General features: G+C 45.7%; 1 protein-coding gene across 6 annotated transcripts in view; it reads right to left on the bottom strand.

Moving 5' to 3' along the window:
• The window catches only part of DAB2IP (DAB2 interacting protein), a 174,805-nt gene that overhangs the window by 104,571 nt on the left and 50,022 nt on the right, over nucleotides 1-20,212 (bottom strand). For all 6 annotated transcript variants that reach the window (XM_027687904.1, XM_027687901.1, XM_027687898.1 and 3 more), the window contains exon 2: nucleotides 19,464-19,567. In XM_027687904.1, the coding sequence (XP_027543705.1) occupies nucleotides 19,464-19,567 (104 nt within the window). The remainder of the gene's footprint in view (nucleotides 1-19,463; nucleotides 19,568-20,212) is intronic.

Genomic DNA, 20,212 nt, shown 5'->3' with positions numbered 1-20,212 from the left:
ATATTCATGGCTCCCATTATGTCTTTCTCAAGTCGGACAATCTCCCCGGAGCTCTGTGCAGCTCTCGTTGTGGAAGTGACTTTCCTGTTTGTAAGTGCACCAAGAATCTGAAGCACCTTGATAGCCAAAGGTGTCTCACATTTATTAAGTGCCACTTTACTTACAAGCCAGGTATGTAACAGGCATTCATGGGCACTGAATGTTTCTCTGGGAGCCTGTTTGCATGACTGGAACAGCACAAGGTGTCTAACACAGCTCATTGGGTTGTACATTTTGTCATCTCGCACAAAGCCAACGCCTGAGCCAACAAAGGCCTTTTCAAAAGCGTTCTGGCCATGAGAAATACCTTCAGAGGGTTTTTATAGTACAGAGGAGCACGACTGTGAAACAGCCAACTTGAGGATTTGCATTATCTAGAGCATTGTTAAGATATTTCCCTCAGTGCTCAGACCCCAGCCAGCCTCCTACTCATCGTATCAATGTGGTATCAGCCTCATACTCATCATATCAACGTGCTATCAGCCTCATACTCATCATATCAACGTGCTATCAGCCTCATACTCATCATATCAACCCTTCATGCTCTTGTTCCTCTGGCTGGGTCAGGCCCTCTGCTGTGGACACCAGCCAATATTTGCTGTGAAGGAAAAATCAAACCCACACAACTGGCCGGTCATGCGATATTTCCCTGAATGCCACCGGTGAGCAGGTTTTGGCCCAGAAGTGAGAGACTGATCTCCCTTAATTGTTGCCACCCCACCCACAAATATGTCCTCATGTAATCAAGCCACTTCTTCAGTCCAGGAATAGCTCTGAGCTGTGGACAGGGAACTGCTAAGGACAAACCCAAATGCTTTCTGCAGCAAATGCTGACAGCCTCCTTCCTCCATCCTGTGCTTCACATCTCGACAACTGTTACATGGTTCAGGCAGGATTTGGAAATTAGAATTTAGGGTTGCAGTAAGACATTACTTTCCTTCTGTTTCCCATTGTTTTTACATTCATTGCCACCAGAAGGAGAACACACTGAGCCATTTTCCATTTTCATTGCCATCTTCCTTGGGAGAATGAGATGTCAGAAATTTTAATGCTGATAAATTATGCTGCTGTAGCAATACTTTGCACCTCCACAGTGCACACCAGAGATCAGAAAGTCTAATGTGTGAATTACTACCTTCTGTAATTTTCAGATGGAGTAAGGAAAAAAGAGAGAGGAATTAATCTGTGGAAATACAAGAGAGAGAGAATCCGACCCGGGGTGTGACCGCCGAGCTTTCCTGGTGAGATCATAAGGACATCATCCATTTCTTCTCCATGTAGGACTTTAAACAACATTTGATTCTGATCTCCAGACAAACAAGGCTAATCCCAGCCTCTGAGCATTGCCTCCTCCTCTAGCCCAGCTGCATTCTTGGGAGTTCTGGTAATTAAAGCATTGCCCTTTGTATTACATGTTCTTGATACACTTTTAAGTTTCTATTGAGAGCTGTTTAGGGCAGGATTGTGTCTTCCTATGTGTGGGCAGCATTTACCACCCGTAAAAATATCTTAGCAAAGATTAAGCTACTAACTGAGAAAGGTTTCATTCAGAAGTTAATAGTCTGTATGAAATGATAATAAATAGAAACCTGCAGAGCCCCAAATCCCTTCAGATATAGTAAATCACAAAATAGCCTTTGAAATATTACAGGGGCACAAGCCACATAAATTCATCTTTATGGATGGAGATATTTTAGGGTCTTTAGAGACGACCACTGTGGTCAGGAGTGTGGCCCCATGAGAGCCCCCAGAGGAGTGTGGCACACACAGCTCATCAAGCCTGGTGAGAAAAAAGCAGGAATCATGGAATTCACAGACTGGTTTGGGTTGGAAGGGACCTTAAAGTTCATTTAGTGCCACCCCCTGCCATGGGCAGGGACAGGATGCTCCAAACCCTGTTCAACCTGGCCTTGGATTCCAGGGATGGGGCAGCCACAGGTCCCCTGGCAGCACCCAGAGCTTGCACTGAGCAGTGATTTCACCTTTTAAGGGCCTTGCTTTTCTCGCTTTGTTTCTGCTGTTCTGCCTCTGACATCTTCAAGCCCGGAGTACAATCGCTCTAATCACAAGAGCTGACTGAAGTTATAATAAGACACAAAGAATGAAGGCAGGAGGAAACAAAACAAATCCTTTGAGGAACGGCTTAATCACAACCACGGCAACTCCAGCTCAAACAGGACGACACAATTCAAAACAGCACAATTAAGGCTGTTGTGATTTGGGCTCTTTTCTTACACATTTGACAAACCCAGCACCCGACACCACCATCTCACTGTAGGTGCAGGAAGGTGCAACTCTCGTTTTAATTCCTCTTCCTTATCAAATTTGGCATTTCCAATTACCCTAGGACCTGGAAATAATCTTATATTTTAATGTTTGAATATTTTTAATATTATAATACTTTTTAAAGCATATGTGCAAACCCATCAGCACCATATGCCTTTGAGACGCAGGGACTGTGTGATTCCACACACCCTGGGGCAGCAAGAAAAAAAAACTGGAGAGAAGAGAGAAAAAGGGAGGGGGGCAAAACTGAGCAGGGTGTTAATGACAGCAAAATCCTGAGCTCCTGTTTTATTAAACAGAAAGCAATGATGCAAATCTCGTGTCTGGAACTGACTCCCACACCAATAATGTTCACTCGCGGTGAACCCACATGATAAAGTTATAAAGGTAAAAATTCAGCACCATGGAAACACAATGGAGATGGAATTTTAAAAATGATATATCAATAAATCAAGCTGGGTGCATCACCAGCAGCTTTCTTTGGAAGAGTCCTGGCAGCTCTCTGTGTTTTCCAAGCCAGGAAAACGGGGAGGGGGGCTGGGCAAGCACCCGGGGGGTGAAGTGTGAGGGTCTGAGCTGGGCACTGGGAGAGCACTGGTCTGACTGGAACAGAGACACGATCCTGCCTTCTGCTCTCATCCCAAACCCACACAGAATCACCACCACAAAGACAGATCACAAGAACCAGTGAACAGATGGGGTTATTTTTATAGTTCCTCCACATCTTTTTGTTTTAGATCAAGCAAAGCTCAACTCCAGAGGACATGAGAGGACATCAGAAATTTTTTTTCACCACTCATAATGAGGGAACTGCCATAAATAAGTACTTGCTGGGAGCACAAATGTGTAATGCAGCTTTTCATACTGGGTGTCCATGTCTTCTGGTGTATCAGGGATAAACTCATAGGTATGAAATTGGGAGTAAATCCCTTCCACCAGACGTGTCCTTATTCTGAGCTTTAGAATCTTAATTATTTTTTTTATATTAAACTTAATTTAATTCTGAAATTAGGTTTGGGGTTTTTTTTTCTGCTCTTGCACAGTGTGTGGAAATACCCTTTTATTGAGGCTCCACTGAATGGATAATTAGTACTTTCATTTGTGAACCAAGCAGAGCTGTGCCAACACTAAGCATCCTATTACAGCCATAAATGTACCAAAAAAGGGAGTTTACCCATTTCTACAATCACCAGTGTTAGTCTTAGCTTTCAAAATAAAAGAGAAACTGTTTTGGGCAGCATCTGATACTGTTTGTTACCAGGTAAAGACACCTGAGTGCACATTTCTACTGTTCCCTTTAGAGAACACAACTGCAGGAAGCTACACCAGGAATGCCCAGACCACCAAAACACTGAGGGGGAATTTAGGAAGGAGCCCAAGAACAGGAGGAACACCCTGAGTGGTCTCCTGGCTCTGAATCAGGGAAGGAAGGGAATTTCTGTACAGCTTTGACCTCTATGGATCAAATATTTTTATCTGTTCAGTGTAAGAGGCAGGGGCTGGAAGTGTCTGCAGCCTCTCAGACACTTCAGATACCATTCATTTCTGTCAGCTCTGCTGATTTGGACTTTGGAGTTATCAGTTGCTCTCCTGCCCTGCAGTTCTGCTCCTGCCAGGGCTGATGAAGGGCTCTGTTCAGGAGCTGACTGAGCCAATGGCCCCTCTGGAATTCCCTTCCCCAAAATGTGCATTTCTAGGATATGTTGCCTGCACAGGGTCTGTTTTGAATTTGGGCACATGGTAGGCAGGAGAGTGTCAGCACTGAAGGTGAAGACATCCCCAAACTTCAGGGAATTCTGCAGAGTTAACCTCAGGCAATTATATTCTCGTGAGTTTACCAATCAACAAAGCCAAATTCTGTTTCCACGACAAAGCCCAGTTTGCTCTGGTCAATCAGACCCACCCAGGGAATCCCAGGGGAAGGGCAAAGGAGAGCAACAGCCTCCAAAAGTCTGAGGAGCAGGAGAGATGTGAACTTCAAAGGAAAACCACACCAGCTTGTTATCTCTGGCCCTAGAAATGCACCCAGAGATGGACATGAATCCTCCCTCTGTTTAGGGGAGGCTGAACCTGTGACTTTGTTCAAGTGGGTGAAAAATCCCTCAGCTTCTCCATTTTACTTGATGAATCTCAGGATCATTCCCAGTCACCCTGTGAGCCCCCAGGGATAGATGCAGATCACAGAATCATGGAATTGTTAAAGCTGGAAAAGACCTTTAAGATCAAGTCCAACCATCAACCCAGCCCCACCATCATGTTCACCACTAAACCTTGTCCTCAAGTGCCACATCCACACATTTTTTTAACACTTCCAGGGATGTTGACTCTACCACTTCCCCATTCCAATGCTTGCCAATCCTTTCCATGTGAAAATTTTCCTATTATCTAATCTAAACCTCTCCTGGCATCTGTAAAAGCAAGGAATCACCACTTGCTCTGACTGATGTTTCCCTAAAACATTATTCTGTAGGGATAAGGAAATCCCCTCTATATGTAAGTGTCTTGGAATTAGGATAAAACCCAAAAGAATGACAAACCAGCTGAATTAGGATAAAACCCAAAAGAATGACAAACCAGCTGCAAAACCACTGAGTGTCCAGTGATAACTGGCAATGGAAACTCCAGTCCTGCCACTCCACACACTGTGGTCAGACCTGTGATCTGAGTTAAAGGATAAACATGGAGACAGAGCACTTGGGATCACGAGAGGGCCTGTCTGGGTGCCAGGCCATAAAGCAGCCCCGGAATGTGAGGAGCAGCTCGTGTTGGAAGTGCTGCTTAGCAACACTGCCCTGGACTGCCAGACATTAATCAAATCTGCAGTGTCATTGGAAACACCCAGCTCAGGCCACTGGAAAAATCAGATGAAGGTGCACCCACGTCCCCCAGGTCACCAAAGGGACAGTGTGGGTCTGCCCAGGTCAGCAAAGCTGGAATTACATCAAATGAGAGGCCCTGAGGGTTAATTATGGATACAGCAAATCTCGTCCCTGTGAAAATCAGCGAATCCCAGAGTGAAGGACCAACACCAAACACATTCAACACTTCTCATCCCTTTCCCACCTCTGGCCAATAAAGGATTGATGCCCAAGCTCTATTTTTGTAAGGATTTTACCTATCTTGTTGAAACTGTCTCAGTCATGGGATCTTCTCCCACTGCCCTGGAGAAAGAATTCCATGGACTGGCAGCTCTCAGAGCTGTGCATCACTCAGGACATTTTCCCTGATACCCAGCTGAATGATTCTTTACAGAACTTCCCTCTGTTCCTTTTCTGCTCTTTTCTACCAGGGGAAGATCCCTCTCCCAGCCTCTGGAACACTCACTCTCAGCCAGCTCACCCTGACCAAGAGAACTGGAAAAACTTCAGGCGAGCCAAGGGCTTATGAGAAAACCATGGAAACCTGAGGAAATCTCGGTCTGGATTCTCCAGATATCACTGATGACTTGCATGGAACATGGGCAGGGAACAGCTGGGACATTAATCAAGTCCAAATGAAGGAATGCCACTGCCAGGGAGAATCTGGAAGACAACCACAGTTCAACGGCTGTTGTTATTCAGGGATCACCTGGATTCTTTTGTTCTCCTGCTCAAACAAACCCACACTACTCCGGATTATTTGTTCACAGCTCCATAATTATCAGACTGTCAACATTTCATATCCAAACAAGACAGATGAATACTCCTTCGGAAGGCAGAGAAGGGTAATTGAGCAATCAGGGATGAACGATGCAGAAACAGAGACACGGGGAGAATGCAAGGAACCCTGAGGAACAAAGCCAGGGATTCACCCAAGGACAGCAGGGCTGGGAACAGCCAGGATGGCAAGGATGGCACCTGAGGAAGGATTTCAGTGGGGTGGAACAGTTTCCTTATTTGACTGGCACAGTGGATTCACCCAATCCAGAGGACAAACTGTCCTTACACAAAATTCCTTTGTCTTTAGGGAGACAATCCTGCCAGGAGCAGAGCACCTCCAGGGCAGTGCCAGCCTCACAAAGGGGAACAGACCAGGTGACACCTTGCAGGAGATGTTTTCCAGCTCCTGAAACCAGACTTGTGGTCACCCCAAGCCTCTCCTTCTCCTTGGAATGCAGGGAAAGAGACTCCGAGCTTTGCCCTCCTCTGTTGTCTCTTTTCTTGGAGAACTGGGCTCAAAGTTGGGTTCCTGAGCATCTTCTGTCCCCAGAACAAAGCTGCCACTGCTGAACAGGAGTCAAACCATGGCAGGTTGTAACTGCAGGAAAAAACTGTGTCCTGACAACCTCAGGACTAAGCAAAGTGCCTGACAGTCCCTGCAGACCCCAGCAGTGTCTGAATGAAAAAGGGGAGTCACCCTGCACATGGAGCTGCTTTCTCATGGAATTCTGGCAGCCATTTAGAAAGCAAACAAAATGCATCACTTTGTCCATATTCTGGGACTTGTTCCTGCAAAAAGTAAAATCCAGTAACAGAAAAAGACAGACAACTGTCCAAGTAAGGTTTTAGGAAATGAATGAATCCAGCTACAGTGAAGATCATCAAGGAAAACCTGAGGGAACATCCCAACACCTGTGGCCTCCGGGAGAGAGTCATTCGTACTGTTATTTATGAAAAAGAAAAATAAGGCATTTCACCTTAATGGTTAAAGCAAGCTGGTCTTCATGGAAGCTTTGGAGATTGAGTTTCATCCAGCCAGGAAGGAGAGGGGAACACCAAAACCATCTGACAACAAGCCAGGGTTGTTGAGACTCCATTTGCCTTTATCATGTCACGCAAGGAAGCCCAGGATGTTTCTGGTGGGGATGAACTGTCCCTCCTCAAAGTCTCCTCCAGATCCAGCAGATCCACAGCTAAACCATTGCTCAGCACTTTGAAAACAAATCCTTCCATTGTTCATTATACAGTTTTAAGTGTTTGCCTTTCAATAAGTGTGGTGGGTTCCATGTTCAGTCCCCTCCCACTGTTGGCACAGGAGATCGATTTTACAATGGAGAGCAACAGATTCCAATCAGGCAAATATTCAGATCTGGAGAGAACAAGTGCTTTTTAAATTAAAAGGGATAATCCCCAGCTGACAGAAAATTATTCACGCTCCTATAAATTTAAACGTCAACAATACTTTTTGTAGCATAACAATGACTTAAACACTCGATATCAGCTGTGATTCATTACAGGCATCCTGCTTTCAGAACAGAGTTGGGATTTAACTGAAGATAAGGTAAAGAATTTCTAGGACATGGTAGCAATGTCTGTTTGGATGTTTGGTGAGCCCACTGAGGCACAAAAAACAACCAAACTCTGCAAAGGTGGATGGTTTCTATCATTTCCATCAGATTCTTTATAGGAGGTATCCAAGGGAAAACACCTGCAGGTTCTTCAGACTTCAAGTCCTGGAGTGGAACTGTCCAAAAGGTCCTGCTGGCTGTGACAGGTGATTCAGTGCAAGAGCCATCCTGAGCCAGGATCCTTTGTTGCTTTTGCCACTGGCTAAAAAAGCCCAGGAGCTGCACCTTGGAACTGTTCCTGCAGGGCAGCACTGCAGCCCCAGTCACTGACCACTGTGCTCAACCCTCTATACCAGCTACAAAACCTGCCCAGGAACAGCTGGGATAAACCAACCTCATATTCTATTTCAGGGGGAAAAAAAAGCTATTTTTTATATAAAGCAGATTCACTTCTTTCCCAGTGTCAGACAGAAGAAGATGCCTTTGAAAAGATTCCAGAGGCACATCCAGGCTTCATGCAGGAGGGGAAACCAGGGTGTGCAGGTGGAGGTGGGAGAGCAGGGAGGAAACACTGTCAGAAGAGATGCTTTGGGCAGGTCACAGAGGAAATGAGTTTGAAGGCAGAGCTGTCCAAGAGATTTGCTACACTGTCTATGCACAGATAAGCTGCAAAGCCAGGATTACTCCTCGAGTGCTCATTCCTATGCCAGCAGTCCCACCATCCAAAGACATTGCTCCTGGTAAAACAGGTATCAGGGCTCTCCAGGATGAGCAATAAACACACAGGGGAGATGAGAAAACCATCTCCATAAATCTCTTTACATTACTGTGCTCTTTTAAAGTCCACTTTCGCAATGATACAGAGCAAAGTGTTTCGTGAGGGTGTTTTATCCCTGCTTTCCCTACTTTGATTTATGGCCTCGGAGCAGCACGTGGATGTCATGTTGTATCTACTCATCAGGCATCTTCCTGCTCACTTCCTCACTTCTGAAACCTCTGGAGCAGAGCAAATATTGGAGGAGATAACCCCATTTTCCACAATATTGATGGCCAACTTTAAGTCTACAGCAAGGTATCAACATCAACCTGCTTCATTTTCACTGACAAATCTTGTGTGCTCTTAGTAACACATTTTCCACAAAACCAGCTGCCAGGCCAATAAATTTTAAAAAGCAGTTGGTAGATGATGTGTTTAGAATAAAAAATTATTATTATCTTTGGAATGGAGGGATTCATTGTGTAATTCTGCAGTAAAAGTTACTCACTCGAATATGAAACTCATGTTTCAGGCAGATGCTCTTTTGGCTCCAAAGACTTTCCCCACAATTCTGAAGCTCAAATTGGAACATTTGTATTCAGCAATAATTACAGCTGCAATCAAACAAAAACGTTCACTTTTGCAAAGGTTGGGGAATACCAACTGGAATTCAGATGACACATCAGTCCTGCATTTTTTCCCAGTCTGCTTCACTGACTTCCCAGACATTGTGCAAATACTGAACTTCATTTGTCCCAACCTGAGAATTTAGAAAAATGAGTATTTCAGTTGGATTCACCTTCTCCTTAAAGCTTTGGTAAAAAGGAGGAAAATTATGGTGAAAGGATAAATTTAACACACATGTGACACTTCCAGGAGTTTCTCCATCCCTCAGGACACACAGATCAGAGAATTTTTGAGTAGGAAAGCTTAGAGAGGAATGAAAACCAACGCAGGGCTGCTCCCTGCTATTTTTTTTCCACCTTTACTCCTTTCCTTTTCCTCCTAAGCTCATCTGATCTCTGGATTGAGGTGGTGAAGAAGGTGATGAGAGAGCAGGAAGCTGCACAGGTGACAATTCTGTTCCCTAAAAGACTCACATTGAAAGATATAAACCAAAAAGAATATCCTTTGAGAATTGGAGGCAAAAATTAAGTTCATTGCTGGTTTATCCCTCAAGATAATAAGACAAACATTGCAAGTGACAGATCCTATTTTTGGGTCTTAGCAGCGATTATTTCTTGCCTCGTTATTAGCATTGGATTTACTATCTTTAAAGCAGAATTTTGTCACCCAGCAGGAAATTTCAATTCTAACAGGCAGATCTGAGTGTCACTCATTTATTCCTTCACTATTTTTGACTCAGTTGCTGATTATCAAGGAAGGCTGGAGGCAGGACCAGGGTGCTGCCCCTCAGGCCCAGCCAGGGCCACACCAGTGGGACCATGGTCTTGTTTCCTAGGAATGTATATGAAGGGATCCTCCTCCACCCCATAATAAGAGGAAAACCTGAATTACTATTTGTAAATCTTCAAACAATCTACATTTGACAGGCAGGTACAAGGACCAGCTGGTCCAACCTTTCCTGGCAAAAGCAGAGTCAGGCCAAGCTGGGCCAGCCCCGTGTCCTGCTGAACCTCAGGAGTGTCCAACACTGGGAACCCCCCCCTTCCCTGAGGAGATTGTTACAGTGATGGATTGTTCTTACTGTGACAGTTTTCCCTCTTGTGTCTAATTAGCACCTCTCCAGGAACACCTTGTCCCCATCACCTCTTGTCTTTTCCATGTAAAAAAATCAAGGAAAAGTAACCTTGAGTTGGCTCAAGTGAAGCAAAGTGAACGTGCTCACTCACTGCAGTCAGGTCAGGCTGTCACACCTTGGGAATTACATGGATATGATCTGGCAAGTGGCAGGAATGAAGGGAGGGACAAGGGCAGGTCGTGCTGAGCCCTGTGAATCCCTCCCGCAGAACCGCGCTCGGAATCCACGGAGCCGTTCAGGAAATAAAGACATGATTAGTTCTGGAGCTCATTTCCTTGGTGCTTTGAAGAACGTTGCAGGGAAGATATGATCCACTGTAATTATGGAGGGAGATAAAGACAAGAAAGCTGCTGGCAGAGCGCCAGGCCCGGGAACACCTGAGCAGCTCAGGAAAGGCATCGCGGCTTTCCCGGCTCCCTCTCCAATTCTCCCTGAATATCCCTGTTCCCTGGGAAAAAGGGGGTGTGGGGAGGACAAACACAGCCCATTGCTTATCACAGTGCAGCGCTGAGGAGAAGTGACAGCACGGAGGAGAAAGGGAATCTTGTTTCCATGGTAACTAAAGTTTGAAAAAAGTCTCCCGGAATCGCTGTGGTGCCACCTCGTGTGCTCACACCCGGAGCCACGGGGAGAAGTTGTTGAACTGCAGCCTCCCCAGCCCATGGAATCACCTCGGGAGCAGGGAATCAGACCTGCTGTTCCAAGGAGCTGCACTTGGTTTGGAACAACAGTGTCACCACCTGGAGAAACAGCCTCACATGAGGCAGCACCGGGCTGGGATTTGGAGGGGAAGAAGAAACCTCCCAAACATCCTCCAAATGATCCAGCTCAGCAGCCCTGCTCCCGAGGAAGGGCCATGGGTGCTTCCATGTCTGTTAAAGTTCAAAGTCAGACACTTCCACAGAGGCAAACAACACAGACAAGGTCACTTCCAGCTGGGATGGGGCACCCCTGACATGATTTGCTGTCACAGCACCCTAATTATTATCCAAGTACTCGGGTGCCATGTGAACCATCTACCACAATGGAAGTCCAAGAGATTATGACCCAAATTATGGCCTAGTTTGGCTATTAAGGAGAAGTGTTTAGTCCAAGTGAGAAAAAATACGTCTCAGAAAAGAATTTAACTGTTGATAACTGTTCAGGGTGAACTGTGGCAATGACACACATTTCTATTAATTCCACTGCAATGAATTTATTATTTCAGATAACACCTAATATCCATGAGCTAAAGCCATCCTAATTCCCAAATGGGCAAAGTCCAGAGATGAAGGTCCTGATGAAATGGGCACTCCTGCTCTACTGAAGAGATTCAGACAACACCTTCCCCTGTTTGACTTGTTCTCTGCAAGCACAACGTCAGTGCCACTGAAAGAGGGAGAATGGAATGTGTTTATTATCCCACCTTTCATATCTGCAGGACAATTCTTTATCCGTGACCCAGAAACAAATAAAGGGGGCACTGTCACGTTGAATATTTTAATGGTCCTCTTTGCTCTGTGCTACCAGCAACCTGAGAGTTTTCAGTGCCTGGAGGTTTAAACAAATTGAAGCTTCTGTTTTGTTTATTTTCTGCCTTTCATTGACTCCCCAGCAATGACACCAGTCAGCTCCAGTCAGCCTATCAATTAGTCCAGGCTGTTTGCATTTGGGCTTCCAGGGAAGAGATTGAAATGTTACCCATTTTTTTCTTGCAGCAGTTTTGAAATGAGCATTTCTGTTTGAATCATCCTTTGGACATGGAAGTCTCTCAAGAAATTATATGGATCCAAGGATGTTGTTGAAAAATCCAGTGAGAGTCTGAGGTTGTTCCTCTGTCTTTGTGGGGGGGAACTCAAACAATTGCAACAGATAAAAATCCAACAGAGCACCCGAGTTTATATCACCTGAGTGAAATTACCACCAAAATGCCAAACAAACATGTTTTAAAGAGCAAAGGCCACTCAGCTGGCCAGTTTTAATTAATTCTCACCATTTTAAATGATGCCTTGAGTTGCTTTTGCTCCTTACAAGAAGATGACCAGCAGCACAACTGTACCAGATGGATTTTGAATGATGGGGAAAGTGATTTAACCATCCCATGCCTTAGTTTCCCCATTTATTTTAAGGCATTATGATAAACTCCAACCCCACAGTGCCTGCAAGCCTGAATTCATTCAGATTGGCAGAACACTTTAACAGCTCCAGATGAAAGGTGCTACACAAGTGCCAAGTACTATCACTGTAATTATCATTCAATATACACTGATCAAAAGAATGAAAAGTGAATTAGCATTTCCTATTAGCCCTACTTACTGCCTAAATGTTAAATATTCCTCCCATGGGCTCTCTCCATGAAAACACACAGGAACTGGTGGTATTTCTCATCTGGCTCCAACACTGCTTCCCCAGGAGGGGAGGGATGGATCTGGAGAGGAGGGTCAGGAAATCAGGGGAACGACACAGGATTCTCCCACAAAAGGTTGCTCAGGGACAGGGAGCTTGGAGCTGCTTTCTCCCTCCTCCCTCTCTCTTTCCTGCACAAGGATTCTGCCCCAGTCCCAAGGATTTTCTACCATTGGCCTCCTTGGGACCCTGAGCCCTTCTTGGAGCCTCTGGGTTTCACACACCCCAGAGGAATCAGTCCAGTGTCCCCAGAGGCTGAGAAAGTGCAAACATCTGGAATAGCTGGAGGAAATCAATGGAATTGTGCTAATTTGGCCCCACTGCAGGGCCAGGCAACTTGCTGAAGTGTTTGCTTCCCCCTTTCCCACCTGAGAACTACACAGAATTTGACTTTATTTTCCCTAGAAGCACAAGCTTCCCTGTTAATCCACTGCCCAGGCCCTGCACAGGAAGCAGAACTCTGAGTTTCTCCCTGATCCTGAGCACTTTCAGTGGTGTTGGGGCACAGAAATTCAGGGATTCGTGGCATTCCCTCCCAGAGCTAAACACGGGGCTCTGCTCTGTGTGGATCCTCACCCTTGGGAGCTGACCCAGCCCTGTTAATTCTGCCCTACAAAGCACCACCAGGTCATGTCCCATCCCCTCCTCACCCACCCTGCCACTGTCCCTGTGGAACCCTCTGCTGCCCCAACCACAGCACTCTGATAGCAATCAAAAGCAGGCCAAAACCCCCCAGAAACTACACCAGGATCACTAATACCTTGAAAGAAAAGTGGCCTCAGAGTGTGAATTAAGCTGTTGATGAGCCCTTGTGCTCTTCCTTTCTGTAGAACTGTCCTTCAGACAGCTGAGAGAGAGACCTCCCTGGAACACACTCGGTTCAAAAAGGGAAAAAAATCCATACCCTGCCTTGCTGAGTCCTTTGCAGTGAAGCAGGTCAGAGCACCAGGTCTTTTATCCTGTCAGGCCTGTCTCCTGCTTGATGCACATAATAAATCCACAGTGGTTTGACTGCAGCTCTGTGCTGAAATCTGACAATCCCTCCTATCTCCTTCCTCGCTTCCAGCACTCCCCAACTGCAAATTCTGGGCTTACTTAAAAAAAAATTTCAATATACAAGGTCAGACTCAACAAATTAAACAGATATTTACAGTTTCAGGTTCATTTTCCAGTCCCTGTGCTATGCAGCAGTGAGTAGGGGGAAAAGATTCTCCTTTTTTAAAACAGAATTTATCTTTCATGCCTTAACCAGAATTTATCCCACGTCTCGTAAAGTACAAGCAAAAATTGAAGGACAAAAATACCCACAGATTTATGTTAATAAGATGACTTAGAAAAATCAGACAGAGGGTTCTAATTTAAATAACAAGCAATTAGAAATTTGACAATATGGGCTGCTGGCAGAGAAAGGAAGGAAGAGCCAGGCACGTCTGCCCTGGGAACAAGGACTGGGGAGGCCAGGAACCCACTTCCTCATTTTTACATTACAGCATCAAGGTGGAGAAAATGGAATTCTCTTGAAACTGAGGAGGATTTCAGAGGAGTAATTAGGAGCAGCTCAGCTCGTGGTTAACACCAGGGCTGGGAATTGGAAATGAAGAATTTCAGCTCAGGACACATTTCTGGGCTTTGGTGCGTGATCAAATCAGAGTTAGTTAAGTTTTCCCTCCCTCAGTTTTTGCAGCTGTGAAAGGAGGGTGGGAAGAACAAACCCCCTTTGTGGAGGGCTTGGAAATGCACCAAAAAAGATGCTTAAGGTACAAAGTCTGAATGCTGGTGCACCTGACAGAAAAGGATGTGACAGCAAGATCAGCCCTCCCAGTTCTCACTAAACAGCACCAGTGAGACTGGAAATAACTGCAAATACTCCAAATGACCTCCTTTTCTTCCAATCCCTAAAATGCTCACAAACCCAAAGCTTCCAAGCACGTCCTGCTCCTGAAGTGGGGACTGAACTGAGATCCATTCTCCAAGTCATTTCCATATTTCCTCCTGACACTGACACTGGTTCTCCCGAGTCAGTTGACAGTTTGATGATAATGGCTTGATGTTTATATATCAGTGGTGATAATGCTCCTGCTCTCCTTCAATCCAGGCCCTGTGGAAGGGACACTTTAATGTGTGCAGCCACAGAGCAAAATGACAGTAATTTTCCCCTCGAGCTGCAATGGTTTGGTAAACAATTACATTTCAATTAAAGGCAGGGTGATCACACCCAGGGAAGGGCCATTCCACCCTCCACCTAACACAGGAGGAGAAATTCTCCAAAGTCAAATCATTAGAATATAATTTACGTGACTGCTTTCAGAAAAAAAAAAAATTGAAATGGAATATGGTGTGTCTTATGGACAGGCAAAAACTTGGGAAAAAAATCCTTCAATATCTTGTCCACAGCAGCTTGAACTTGGATCCCATTATTTAGGATTATGTTCAGTGAAGAGGAATGGCAGAAGGGCTCCTCACTTTCATCTCTCCAGGAGTTTCCATTTACTGCCATTAGTATTTAATACTTCATTTATCAAGGATTAAACCCAGGATAGATGGAGGAATGCCACGAGAGTAGCTTAGGAGGTATCACTGCACATTCAGCTGTGTGCCAGCCCAAAGAGGCAGGAAAACTGCAGGAAAACAAGGCCAGTTCCAGGCAGGAGGAGAATCAACACCTCAGGAATGTCCCATTTCTCTGTGACTATAAGTGCTGCATTATTAAAGATCCTGAAAAGCAGAGGAATGACAGATGGACCACGAAGGAGAGCTCCAGCTCCAAGACATCCTATTCCAACTGCAGAACCACAGACACCAAGCAGGTGACAAAGGAATGTGGGAAAATGAGGAAAAATCTGGGAAAATCATCCTCTTGGCTGACAATGAACCACTGGAGAGTGTGTGTCCAGCACTGGGCTTGGCCTTTGAAACTTCTCTGAGAATTGTTTCCTTCCCAATCCAACTCACACAATTCCATGGATTGTGTAGCTTAGAGCTGCAATGTGTTTTGGTTTGAGGGGTTTTTTTTTTGGTAGCCAATGTGGCTTCAACCATGAGAAGCACAGAGATGGTTTTGATGGTCCTGGTGATATCAGAACTGAGGATTAAAGGTCTGGAGACAAGAAATCCTAAATCCTATCTAGTAAAAGACAGGATACAGGTGCTTCCTCAGACACAGTTCTGTGGGAAAGGCAGAGAGGCATTTTCAAATCTTTTAAAAATATTCAGAGTACACATTACATTGATTCCCTCTGGAAGGAGGGTCCTTGCACAGCCAGTGAGGTGGAGTAACAGCAAGGAATCCTTCTGGTTTCTTCATCCAATCACTTGGTCCAACTTTTCTGCACAAGTTCTTTGGCAATTTGGACTTTGCTTGGCCTGGGATATTTTCCCAGAAAACCAGATAAACCTGACTCTAACAGAAGGAGTCAATAGATGGCAGTGCTTGATGGGATGGGAGAGAGTCCTCACTCAGGGAGCCTCAGCAACCCACCCCTGCTCGTGATTTCCCTGCAAGGTGGGCACAGTGAGAGGATTTCATTAGCACTCAGAGACTCTCTCATCCCCTGGTCCCTGTGCTGGATAAAATACCACACAGTTTTTGGGTTTAGCCCACGTCACACCTCAGGCTGTTTGGATTCAAAGCTCCTCTCTATTCCTTGAAAGGCAAATTCCAGCCAACCCAAGGCTTTCCCACCTCCCTTGGGCACAGAGGAGGGTCCAGCACTTCCCCTTGGTCACCTTGGTGTCTCCAGCCCTTGGGATCAGCAGCTGCTGCCAGTTGTCCACTGACAGTGGAGACAACTCTGGGTCCCTGCCTAAGAAAACATTTTCACTGACATCTCCTGCTAAGTCAAGCCTTGCCTTTCTTTTCCTGTCCTTATATATTGACTTTTCCTGAAGCACTCCTTAATTAGGTCTCTCTGTTCAAGGGGCAGGATGGTGATGAGCACAAAGGATTCCAACAAGGCCACTGAACTCCAAAGCTGCCTCCTGCACACAGGGCTCTGAGGACAGGCAGCATCTTCCAGGAGTGTTTGTGATGTAAGAAATCCAGAATTTCCCTGCTTATGTTTAAGTTTTATACTTACATACACCAGATCTAGTTTCTACAGATGGGATGAGAAACACACTCCTGGTTCTCCACTCACAGACTAAAACCTGGGCACTGCCCTTGTTCCTCAGAGCAGGAGCAGGGACTTCCCTGGAATGTTCACTTGGGTTAGAGTCTGGAATCCACTGCCTGCCTCAGATCCTACAGAGCTCTGGGATCCCAGAAGTCAACTGAGGAAATAATCATTTTACAGCATAACTGGGGCTAGGGAAGGTTTTTTTCAAGTTTAAGAAGCTTTATTAAAAATTTTGTTCCAGTAAAAGGAGTAAGAACAGCCAGGTCACATATTAAGATACAGGAATCTCAAGACTTGATTTCAAGGTTATATTCTATAATTCAAGAAACCACCATGAGCTCCTGTTTTCCAAAACCACAATGCCCAATTAACTGTAACTTGCCTGGCAAACTTCTGTATGGGAAGGGAGCTCCCAAGGGATGTTCCTGAATTTCCACCCTAGTTCTGAAATGAAAGAAAGCAACTGAAGAGTTCAACACTGTCAAAACAGCTGAATCCAAGGGCTCCTGAGCTTCCCAGTCCCCTGGAGACTCAAGAGCAGAAGGATGGAGATGTCAGGGAAGAACAATCAGCTGTAAAATATGAAAAAACTTACAGTCTCCAAACCTACAACAGCAGGCTCCAAAGTAATAATCCCATTACCACTAAACTAAGGCACTAATTACTGTTCCCCGTGGCTGGAGTGGACTGACTGCTAATGTTCCTCTGGTTAATGAAGGGAGGTGAGGGAGAATGTATTTCCTAAGTCAGACATCTGCTGGAATCTGGGCAGCCCTAAGAACTGCAGTAATGAACCATTCATATTAATGCAGTGACATTCCCAGGGCTGAGCAGCAAAGAGATGAGGTGATGGTGGATTTTAACTCGGGGAAGACAAAGGCCATGTGTCACCTGTGTGATGACTCCCCTTGTTTAACCCACACAGAAAGACAGAGCTGCTCAAAGCAACCACATCCCACGTGTGTTCCACCCCCAAGGGCTATAACCTGCTTAAAGCTGGAGTAACTTATCTAAAAAAAACCCCAAAAAGCAGGATATGCACCACTGGAAAGGAATAAACAGCATTTTATTTCCCCTGACTAAAAGCACACTCGGAAAAACACTTCCAAACCCTCTGTCTTGTGAAGAATCCAGATTTTCCCATCTTTTGCAATTTTCATCAACAAGTAGTATGTTGTTTAAGGTCCAAAGACACTCATTTACTGAGCTAGATGGGTTCTGATAGTTGGAAGGCACAATTTACAGAACTAAAATCAACTCCTTGTCCAAGCTGCTGCTCGTGACTCATTCACCAGTGCAAATGTTCTCAGGTGAACTGGGTGTGCTCAGATTTTTTTTTTTTTAGATTGCACCATTGTCTTTCCTTTGAAATTCTGGTTCTGCCTCCCTGGGTTTGTTGTGCAGCAGCTGAGCCTTTAAAGAAGGTGTGGCCTGCAGAGAAAACCTGTCTGGAGCAAACCACTTGCCAGGCCATTTGCCTCTTCTCTCAATAAAAATACCTGTGTGCAAGCTGATTATCCACGATTTCCTCTTGAAAACAGGACCTGCTGATTGCCTTGGCTGTGGCTCTTACTGGGAGCATCCACCTCCAGCTGTGGATATTTTATGCTTCAACTTATTTTTTTAAAATTCCTACCCAGATTTCTCTTTTACTATTCCTGAGGTTACCCTAAATGTTACCCAGAAGCACGTGGTGACTTCAGCTGGTTACAGAGCCCCAGATTCTGTCGCATTAACCAGAGATGTGTCCAGGCTGAAGATACATTAGGAAAAAACCTCCACAAATACTCCCAGCTGCATTGTTGTTGCCCACTTTTAAACATTTATTTTGATCCCACCACTGTGCTTCCATCTGTCAGCTCAGTGTACTCCTAAATTAAATCACTCCTTGGATTTGATATTACTTGTAAGATAACACAGCCCTTGGGGTAAGAATCCCTGTGATCCACTCTAGAAGTCTGCAGGAGTTAGAGAGAGGACTCACATCAGTGATAAACCCACTGTGCACGTTCCAACTAAAGGAGAAACAAAGACTTTTAACTCACTCCAGAGCTGGTCCCCAAGGATGGCAGGGACTGTCTCCTAAAGCTGAGCCAGCCCAGACTCCTGAGTGGGGAGAGGAGTCCTGTGCTCAGACTCCTCACTCTGCTCCAAAACTGGGCTGCAACAGAGCCAGGGCTCAGCACCAACAGATCCCATTCCTTGGGTCCTTATTCCTGTAAAATGGACACAGCAGTGCCCTTCCCACGGAGCAGCCAGACCCCCTGTGCCCTGCTGGATTTTGGCAGCACTGTCAGTCCTGTCAGTGGAGCTGCTCCCTTCCACTCCCAAACAATTCCCACTCTTCACACACAGCAAATCAGGAATGAGCAGAGACATGGCAAATAGCAAATGGCTCCTCTAGGCTCCTGCTGGGAGAGGATCCCAGGCTCTGGGGAACCACAGCTTGGCAGTGTCCTGGGAGCTGCTGGCAGGTTTTTCTACAGGAGGTTTTCCCTCTGTAGGAGGATGAGGACACTCTGCAGCTGCAGGCCAGTAAATACATCTATGAGTGCACTGCACTGGCACTCACCAAGGAAACCTCTCCAGGAAGGTCTCCCAAGTGGAAACAACTCACCCACAGCTGCTCCAGATAGAGCAACAAGACCTGAATGTCAACCAAGATACATGTCACAGTTGCTAAGAGTATCTAACACCACCCCAGTCACTTAAAAGTAAGTCATCAACCAGTTGGACTGCAAGTGAAACACTGCAGCTCTTTTCTTGGGATGAGGAAGTTCCTCTCCCTGGGGGAAAAACCCCACGACACTCATTGGGATCCTGTAACACTCTCTAAGGTCCTGTGGCACTCTCTAAGGTCCTGTGGCACTCTCTAAGGTCCTGTAACACTCATTAAGGTCCTGTGGCACTGACCGTGACCCGGAAGGGCGTCGTGGCCGCGGGTTCCATGGTGGGGTTCTTGTCCGGGATCCCGCTGGGCATGCTGCGCCTCTGCCCGCACCTCTCCGGGGGGGACTCTGGGGAGGGAACACAAAACAAGGACAGTTACAAACCCAGGAACACAGGAGCAGCCCAGCAGTGCCAGCAGGCCCCACAAAACGTGGCTCATCTCCCTTTGAGGTGCCCTTGCAAACGAGCCGACGCGGCGACCCCGAGGATTCCGCTCCCGTTCCTGCCTGGAGCGACGTTCCGTCAGCAAGACTTTCACCTTCAACTATTAGCATTTTTTTATACAACTGTAAGCTTCAGATAATGCCTGACAGGTTGGCATTATCATTATTTCCAGTCTGCAGATGAGTAAACAGAAACTGCATTGAGCTGAGCGGGAATTATATGCAAAGTACAGATCCGTGCACTTGTGGATTTGATGCTCCTCGGGGAAGCTGCTAATGGGGTTAGAGGCACAGGATGCTTAAAGTTACCTCTCTCATTCCTCCAGCAGTTTGCTTTGGAACTAGGAAAAAATTATTAAATCCTGCATTTGCTGAAGTATAAAATGAGGATAGGAATACTCACCTCCTTCCCCGGGAGCGAGGAAGGGAGGGGGCTGAAAAGGCAAAATTAACAAATATGCCCAACACTGAGGAGAAGAAGATGTTTAGAAAGTTGATTGGACAAGTCAGCCACAGCATCATAAGGTGGTGTTTCCTCAGTTCACAAAC

This window comes from Neopelma chrysocephalum, unplaced genomic scaffold, assembly GCF_003984885.1.
Source record: "Neopelma chrysocephalum unplaced genomic scaffold, ASM398488v2 Primary Assembly neopelma1_74, whole genome shotgun sequence".
In the NCBI taxonomy this organism is placed as follows: domain Eukaryota; kingdom Metazoa; phylum Chordata; class Aves; order Passeriformes; family Pipridae; genus Neopelma; species Neopelma chrysocephalum.
This window is presented reverse-complemented; position numbering and strand designations above follow the sequence as displayed.